At 31.2% G+C, this 9736-nt stretch overlaps 1 protein-coding gene across 3 annotated transcripts; it reads left to right on the top strand.

The window, feature by feature from the left end:
- The first annotated feature begins 3122 nt into the window (after positions 1–3122).
- On the top strand, positions 3123–9600 carry LOC114178123 (ubiquitin-conjugating enzyme E2-23 kDa-like). Of its 3 annotated transcripts, none has more exons than XM_028063848.1 (7): positions 3123–3188; positions 5045–5116; positions 7188–7267; positions 7602–7716; positions 7996–8048; positions 8234–8362; positions 9137–9600. In XM_028063848.1, the coding sequence occupies exons 2-7, from the start codon at positions 5073–5075 to the stop codon at positions 9271–9273; spliced, it is 558 nt and encodes a 185-aa protein (XP_027919649.1). In that variant the 5' UTR covers positions 3123–3188; positions 5045–5072; the 3' UTR covers positions 9274–9600. The 3 variants fall into 3 exon arrangements, with proteins under 3 accessions (XP_027919649.1, XP_027919650.1, XP_027919651.1); XM_028063849.1 differs by having other exon boundaries at positions 3134–3188; positions 5042–5116; XM_028063850.1 differs by lacking the exon at positions 3123–3188 and adding an exon at positions 6749–6821.
- Positions 9601–9736: the final 136 nt, after the last annotated feature.

Below are 9736 nucleotides of genomic sequence, written 5' to 3'. Positions count from 1 at the left end.
CAGACTGCCACAAGATTATTAATCGTTATGGTTATATATAATCAGCTCCTCCATAATTTTCTTCCTGCATTCATATTTTTTTTTAGTCTTTTTCGGGTTGTACAGTTCAGGATTTATTTGACTTTTTATTGTATAATTCAAAAGATATTTCTGGACTTTGATTTGTGTAATTCCTAAGTTTTTTTGAGAAACAAAAAGTAGTTTTTATGTTAAACAATTAAAAAGTGACTTTGAATTGTGTAATCTAAACAAAAATGAAAAAGAAAAATGTATGGAGATGGAGAAAGAAACTGGTTTATGGAAATACGTTTTTAAAAGCAGCCGGTCTCACCAATACTAATACAAAAAACACAGCGAGTTTCATCTAATTTTATTTGTCTTTCTTTTTTATTTCAATTGAACGACTTTTATTTCCTATTTTTTCACCTCTTTAATATGCAAATGAAAGTAGAGAAACTACTTCATTGCGTTGTAATTTTCAATGTAATTTCAATCATAAAATTGCAAATATGTATTTTTTAAGTACAAAATTAACGAAAAATGAAAATAAATATGCTACAAGATATGGGATTTGAAGGTATAAATCTTATTTTACGTGGTATACACAAAAATAATTACTTCCGTATTTTCATTTCATCATGATGTTTTTTATTTTATTAATTAAAATACGCGTCCTTCGTTTTTGTTGTATGATTAACAAAACTATCTAAGATTGAGTAGTTTCAGTTTAAATCTTATTTCAATTTTTTTCTCTCGATCTTGTTGGCGCAACGTTGAAGAAGTGATGACAGATCTCGTCAAAGTCTTGCTTTGAATGAAGAAGATGAAGAAGGTCATACTCCCTTTCAAAATAAAACTGATATATAGACTGAAAAAAAAAAGATATAATTTTTTGAATATTTGATCTGCATTTTTCATTGTTTAAATACTATATCTAACTGTCAACGGATGGACTAATCGTTCAACTTTTTCTTCTGTGTCTCATATTTTTATTTCATTAGTTATTGCATTTGAGAGAAAAATATCTCAAACAACTACATGGGTGTGTTAGTACCTACTCAAATATTGCGACACTTTTTAACCATCTTTTCTAATAGATTTTTAAAATAAATTTAATACAATCAAATGATGCTAATAAATTTTCTTAATCTATGTGAATTATTCACAACACTCACATGAAGGAAATATATATATATATATATATATATATATATATATATATATATATATATATATATATATATATATATATATATACTTTCAAGCAAAAGACAAATTTATAAAAAAAAATAACTTTTATCATTTTTGGTTAATTACATTATCAAATTGAAAATGTTATTATCTTATAGTATATAAATATCTCATAATTATTGAAATGATCTTCCATATAATAGGCATTCAAATTTTATAAGGTATATCACGTTTTGTGTGTTAAAAAAACTATTCAATTGAACTAGTAATGAATTGCACTAAATTCAGCTATAATATTTCAATTATGTTTTTTAAATGAACTGAAATGTTTCTTAGTTTTATTTTTAAAAACTCGGTTCTTAGAAAATTGAACTTTTAAAACTAAATTATGCTGATAAAATTTTAAAAATAATATGATACGCAATTTAAAATTAAATCGGTCGAAAATGAAGTATGAAAGTTAATATTGAAGCAGATTAAAAAAACTTAAGGGTTGTGACAATTAACTAATCTATCTATTTTTGATGATAAGTGATCTTCTATAGTTTCTTTTAGGTATTACTTTATTCAGTTCAAATTTAATTTAAACTGTTTTTTTTTTCAAAATAAATATGTGAAATTATGCTTCTTCTTTTTTACTAAAACTGCCACATTTAATAAATTTAAACTTTTTAATTTTAATAATTTATAGAGTACATGTTTTATTAACTAACTATTTATAAATACTTAGCTTTATTAGACATATCTATGTAAAACATTACTACTTATAAAACCATTGGGAGTTGTACAATCACCCTAAAAACAATTCATTTTAGTTTACACAAATTATTTGTCATTAGTTTAGTTTCTTCAAACTACATTTCTATTCAATATAATTTTTCATAGTTGAGTTAAATTTAGTTCATTTTATCCATCCATTGTGCATCAAAACTTATAATATTTATGAAAACATTATTTTTTTATTTTGTTAGGTCTAAAGAGAGAGGGGGTTTAATGGGAAGATGCGATACTAGTGAGATATGAGCTCAATCATATAAAACATAAGACATTGACACTACTCTCAATTCAAACCTTTTATAGTGCTCCACTCTCTTATTGTATTCGTCTTAGCCGGTCACCAAGACTAGACATCGACTCTGATACGACTTGTTAGGTTTAAGGAGGGAGAATGTTTATTGGAGAGATACAATGCTAATGAGACCTGAGTTCAACCATATAAGATATCGACAGCACTCTCAACTCAAAACCTTAAAACAATGAGTTTGAGGTCTTTGTTCTTATATGGTGCTCTATTTTCTTATATTTACTCAACATGAAACCTAGACTCACACTTAGATTCCTAACATATTTTATAACTATATATATGTTTAAAAAATATTTACTAATGAATTTAAATGTTATAAAAAAAAAACTCGATTTTTAGTTTAAGTTTTCTCATTATAAGGTGGTTGAAATATACTTAAAAATTCACATTTAAATTAGAATAAATATTTATTAAAATTAATATCTTTTCACCTGTCATATATATATATATAATAGAAAAATAATGATTATACTATTTAATACATTATTTATTATTAATTAAGGACATGAATAAAAGTCATAAATAAAATCTACTTTTACGAAAATTTGTGATTTCCAACAAGACGAGAGTTATATATGAATAAAAATGAGAGTAACATAGTTAGAAAAATTGAGCATAGCATGTTAAATTAATAATAAATGCAGTTGAAGTGGTGATTGTAGCTCCTAGAGTAATAAATTGGAATTAGCTAGGTAATTAATAGGAATTGCACTTACTAGAAAAATGGTGAAACATAATTGCCACATTGCCGAACCTTCATATAACACGTGTTATGTGCCACGTCGACATTCTATCTCCCTCACACCCACCCACTCCCTATATATGTGTTCCTCCTCATTTCCTTTCTCAATTCTCTTCTTTTCAATTACTCTCTGATCACAACGCCATCACCAAAACGCTACAAGGGTTTCAGGCAAGCCATCATTTCCCCCAAATTATAGTTTCACTTCTTTTATGCCAATCAGCTTTTCCTCTCTTATCCTCTCTTCCCTTTGATTTTGCACTAATTCAAGCATGCTTAGCAATAGCAGTTCACGCATTGTTTTTCCTCTATCTTTGGTTAAATGGGTCAGCCATAGATCTTTCTACCGGAATCTAGAATACTTCTTTTGTAACCTTCTTTGTCGGTATCGCTTTATTCAATTGACGCAAATATGCCTTTTCTCATTTTTGCCTTCCGTTGCCGAATTGCTGGCTAGGGAGTTTATCGAAGTAAGACAAGGAATTTTGGGTATTTGCCTTTCTTTGAAATGGACGCAGTCGTTTGCAAAAGATTTGGACTTTCATGTATTTGCACTTCCTGCCAAATGAAGCGTGCACTTGTGCCACATTGTGTATCACGCACTTTGTATAGCTTATTCCTGCACATTCATCAGACCCTTGCATTAGTCACTGTTGCTTGGTGTTCTCCTTTGGACCTGGTAGCCTTGTGCTTCAATACTTGGAAGGGTGGTAATGTTGTCTAATTGGGTTGGGATTTTTCACCAGCTTAAGTATTCTCCTGTCCTTCTGAAATTAGAGGTTTTTTTGTTGCCTTCATCGTAGTTGAAGGATTACTCTTTACTGAGTAAGAATTTGGTGTAACTTTGCCTGTAGTGTAAAGTTCTACATGTATGCCCTGTGATGAACAGAGCTGTGTAGTATATACCTAAACAACTATGTCTATGTTTGTGTTTAATTTTCCTTGTCCACTTTGTCCTTTTCTGTTTGATCCATGACTATTGTGCTTTTCTTTAGGAAGAATAATTGCTTATTCTTTCAAGTGATATAGAGAACTTGAAAACTAACCATTTCTCTAAAAATCTATATCAGACATGCAATGAAACGCATTGATGTATCCTAATCAAGTTGTTTCCCTTCATATATACAGCCTCTCTTTTTCGAAGTCTCTCTTGGTTCTTTCTAAAAGACCATCTCTAAATTGTCAACTACGTTAATTGCTTTATTTTATATTCTTATAGAATGGCCCAAATCGAGAGGTAGTTTTTAGGTCGAAAGAGAGTAAGTGAATGGAATTAATTTCTGATGTCGAATGATATTTTGAACATTCATTAAAAAAGATAATTTCTTCGAATCTGTACTATCTTCATATGATATAGGGTCTCTTTCTTCACATATTTGGCTTCTTTTTGTGGATCAATATCTATTAAGAAGTGAGTTTAACCTCACAGAACCGCAAGGTGAGGATTCCTATTTATATAATCCAGAATCTTGAATACACCTCCTTCACTCTGAGTATTATCTTTATATGGTATAGGGTGTAAAATCTTCAATAATCTCCTTCACGTTTAGTATTATCTTTGTATGATATATGGTGTTTTTCTTTACGGATGTGGCTTCATTTTATAGATCAATATAGATCTTCTTGATCTTGATTTTTGCATTTATGTACATACTTCTTTATGTACATATTGTAGATTAGCCTTATCTTTAGTTAACTTGAGATCTCCAACAGCATCAAGACAATTACAAAGTTTCTTATACTTGGGTTTTCTGCTTCTCTGTATCATTTATCTGCATCGTTTATCAGCTTATGATGAATCTTTTGTTGGCAAAATTATGTTTTGGTTTGATATGTAGGACACTACCAGAAACATATTGGGATACATCAAGTTCCTTATCCTATTTTAAATTTAACACAAATGAATTGAGCTTATATGGACTGCAATCGAAATTGGGTTTTGTTTTTGTATCTTCTGATTTGGTGGAGATGAGAACAAATATGTACATTTGGCAGATATTAAACTTTTTTTATTGTATCTGTAGCAGGTTAAAATAAGTGATTTGTATAATCAAAATGTCATCTCCAAGCAAGAGAAGAGAAATGGATGTTATGAAATTGTAAGTGGACTGTTTTATTGAGTGTTTATGGTTACATTATTTTAAACTGTTTGAATTGTTTATTGTATATTTTTTCTCTAAGTAGGTGGCTAGCAGTATATGTCAAATTCTTTGAAATATATAATGGTTAGTTTGTTTTGACTGTTAGTATGACGTGATGAGTAAGCACATTTGGCACATTGTAGGTTATTTTCTCGAGGTATCATTTTATCTTGAAACCACGTTCATAATGTGGGTGGATTTGAGTAAGTTTTATTTGGCTTAAAGAGAAGCCCCTTTAAAATCTAAAGCTCAATTACACAGAAGGACCTGGACTACTTTGTTGAAATGAAACACCCATTATATATAATAATTTGTAAGATTTATAAAGGATTAAAATTTGTCCAAATCCGTTGAAGTACAGGCCTTTCCTAACTTACCATAATTTGTGTTTTTGTTAATCACTAAAGCCGTGTAGTTTTGTTTTCAAGTTAAAATAACTCTTAGTTGATCGGCAAGAAGCTAACAAGACGCTGGAAAACCAGATTTGAAGGGGCCTAATGTGAATTTTGGAAAACTGCTTTAGTTGCAGTCAAACAAGAGGGTTAAGTGATAAAAAGTAGACATTGGAGTTAAGTTTAGAAATGCAATACTTAATAGGAAATTTGTTTTACCCATTTATTAACATTCATGATAGAAGGAAGGATTATGAATTGGCTGTTTCTGTCATGAAAAATCACCTGGAAGTGACAATCAAATTCATCATAGCATGATATCCCAAGCATAGAATCCAACATCTAAATTAAAAAGAAAAAAATTGCTTATGATTTTCTCCATCACATTACGTTTTAGCATAAGCTGATTTGTATTCATAACATAAACTTCACCCTTTTTAGTGGGAATAGGGATCTGCAAATTACTAAGAACAATTGAGGAAATTAAAAAGAAGCGAAAAAGAACATTCTTACTTAGTCTTGGTCTGTTGGGAGTTTATGTTTTCCTCATGGTGCCTCTTCTTGTGTCATACCATCTTATTTCCCTGTGGTAGGGAACTAAACCACTGCTTTTTTTATGATTTTATTTTTCAGAGGAACATTTTTTGTAAATGGTTTATATTGAACCGCAACCATGTAGTTCTTTGTCAAGTAAACTCATTATAAATCGATCCCGTTCCCTCTACTTTCCTTTTCTTCCTCCCAAAAATTAAATGTCTTAATAACATACGATACTTGTTATTCTTGACATCGCGTAAATAGTGCAACTTTGTTGGTCCTGTAATGAGTAAATATAGGTCTTTGACTAAGTAACGATGATATGTTGGTAGCATTATCATTTATGCATATTTTTGTTACCTAAATAGAAGTTGTTACACTGAAGGATGCTGTAGCATTATGTGGTGCGACTTGGTACTTATAGGCTGTTGTCAAATGAACTGGTAGATATGGTTACAGGAACATGATCACAGAGTGTAGACAAAGTTTAAATTATATGCTGCATTTATGTATGGAATACATGGTTGAAATTGATAATGAAGGCATATGTGCTTCATCTAATTTAGTAACCTGTGCTGTACAACAATATCAAGTGTCTTTTATATGCTTCAAATGCATTGCATAATTGGTGAGGCTTATGAAGTATGTGCATTTCTATTAGGACCCAAAAAAACAAAGTCGCAAAAGCCTAGTATGAGTAAACTTTCCAACGAACAATTGTAGGAGGAAAAAAGGTAAATATACCCCCATTTGTGTAAAAGTTGACATATGTGAAGTTAATTTTAACTTAGGAGAGAAATTCCATTCATTTTCTCTTCCTCTCTCTCTGTTTTTCTTTTTCTGCTAGAAGTACTTGTTAAAAGTTTATCCAAATGGTGTCAAATGATGCTAATATACTATCATCAGTCTAGAATTAGAAAGGGTATGCATGTATTAATTTGTAAATTCATGTTGATGACTGTTCCTTATATCTGTTGGATGAACGGAAATTCCAAGACTATTGCTCTTGGCATTTTATCCACATGGTCATGTATGCTTGATTACTCGCAGCAATTTTTTTTTGTAGTCATATTTCTCAAATATTCCTTACTTCTTTTCAGGATGATGAGTGATTATACAGTGGAGACGATAAACGATGGACTTAGTGAATTCAATGTTGAGTTTCATGGTCCAAAAGAAAGTACTGTCAAAATTCTTTGGTTAACCTACACTTTTGTTTGATGAAACTGTAAATGTGTACAAAGAATTACTTACCACTCAATTTTTAAAAAATAAATATTTCCCTTTTTTTTCCTTTCTCAAGACAAAAAATGGATGACAAAAAGAGTTTGATGAGAAGCTGCTTTATTTCTATCAACACAACTTTCCACATAATATTTGCTTGTCATACTTCATCTTCTAGCTTGAAACGGGTTTCTTTATCTTTAAATGCGATTGTGAGCACAATGACCAATTACTTGTCTTTAAGCTATTTGGTTGTTCCTTGATTTATCACATTTACGTGATTATTGCAGGTCTTTATGAAGGTGGTGTCTGGAAAATTCGTGTCGAGCTTCCTGATGCTTACCCATATAAATCCCCTTCTATTGGCTTTGTGAACAAAATATTCCACCCTAATGTCGATGAGTTGTGAGCACTTCATATGCTATTAGTCAATCTTTATTTTTTTGGGTGAATATTTCTCCTGCTCTATGTAGTTTCTGCACTAATATGGGTCAATGGATTATTACCTTTATATTTGGGTTCCATGATACATGTCAATAATTTCTGTCTGCTGTTTATGTTTCATTGTTTTGGGATTTTGTACAAGATATTTCTTAGGAGTATCAAGTCACTGAAACAGCTTGCTATTGTTTATGCACTAGTGGATTATGACTGATTCTGCTTTGCACATTTCATCAACTGCAGATCTGGCTCTGTATGCTTGGATGTCATTAACCAATCTTGGAGCCCAATGTTTGGTAATTCAGTTATATGCTTTCATAGTAAAATTTCAAGTATCTATCGTGTGAAGGTTCTGTTATCTGAATGAAAATTCAACATGAATATAGAATATCCTCCTTCATTAATGTCCTCTCTCTTTTTCTGGCTAATCTGTTATGTTTTTTGTTTCTTTTAAGTGACCAAGATTTCTTGTGTTTTTCAGATCTTCTAAATGTCTTTGAAGTTTTTCTTCCACAACTCCTGCTTTATCCAAATGCTTCAGATCCTCTCAATGGCGATGCAGCATCGTTAATGATGAAGGATAAAAAGTTATATGACCAGAAAGTTAAAGGTGAGCAATTGTTTGTTTTGTCCTACTTTTTCTGATGATTGAAGACACGTTATATTGGTTTCCCTATTTTAGTGATCCAACTGCAATGCCTATTATCTGCTGATTGCCAGTGTTTGTTTGGTGCATGGATTTGTGCATAGAATGGGAATTGGACATTGGAATTGGTTTCCTATTTCTGTTAGTACCACTACTATTTTCATCACTGTTACTACTTTTTGCCACCATGACCACCGCTTACTCGCCGCGTTGTTGTCATCATCACCTTTTACTGCCACCGCCAATTGGGGATCAATTTTTTTATTAAATTTGTGTAATTCTAGTTAGAATAGAATTATAATTCAATTCTTACCTTTTGTTTTTTGCTTCATCCAAAGGTAAGAATCATGATTCTAAACCAAAATTCAATTGCATTTCAACTACGATTGTGATTAGCATGCTCTTAACGGACCCTTAGTGTAATCTTCCATACAAATTTCCTAACTAATTGGTTTCTGACTGAATAGCTTAACCTCCCGTGCGAATCACATCTGGACTCTGGTTTGTAGTGATAAAACCGTGTTTGTGCTCCGGACCCGTATAATGGTTCATCACTATATATTTTGACCAGAGGCTGGAAATTATTTAAACACGATGATATTTTTTGTACCCGAGACTGCTTCATGTATTTCTTAATGTTGGGATTTATTTGTAAAGTTAGGATGCTTTGGTGAATGGGGGGGCTATTTAATGGTGAAAAAAGATGTATAAACATTGCTCTGCTATTTGTGGGGACAGAGTATTGTGAGCGGTATGCTAAGAAGGAAAACATTAGCAACTCTACAGCTGGTGAGGAGAGTGGAGATGAGGAAGACATCAGTGAAGAAGACAGTGGATCTAGTGATGATGACATTCCTGGTCATGCTGATCCTTAAGCGGGTTTAATGGTATCCCAATCATACCTTTAAAGGGTCCATGTAATACCAATCAAAGCATTATTACATCATTGTTACTTGTTCAATTATAAGACGTAGGGATTATGTTCACTGTTTCTGCCTGTAAAATTACAGTTCTCATTCCTCAGTAATTTCATGAAAAGCTATAATATAATATTTAGTTAGAGCTTTCATTGAATTTTACATTATGTAGTTCATTACCTTTAAAAAATTATGTTGAAGATACATGTTCAGAATTTCAGTTTTCTCTTGTATAGTTATCTAAAAATATTACTTCCAATTATGGAAATATGTTTCTTCTTGTCAGTGGAGTCTTTATTCATGAACACCGACGGATAGTTTTGACAAATTTGCATAGTGGCTTAACTTTTCTTCTTCTTAACATCAGTAGTATATAGACTAAGTAGTCAAGACTAAAATAATTATTAAAAAAATTTACAGC

The sequence above is a fragment of the Vigna unguiculata genome, chromosome 3 (assembly GCF_004118075.2).
Source record: "Vigna unguiculata cultivar IT97K-499-35 chromosome 3, ASM411807v1, whole genome shotgun sequence".
Taxonomy (NCBI): Eukaryota; Viridiplantae; Streptophyta; class Magnoliopsida; order Fabales; family Fabaceae; genus Vigna; species Vigna unguiculata.
The sequence above is the reverse complement of the archived record's forward strand: the minus strand, read 5'-3'. Positions and strand labels throughout refer to the sequence as shown.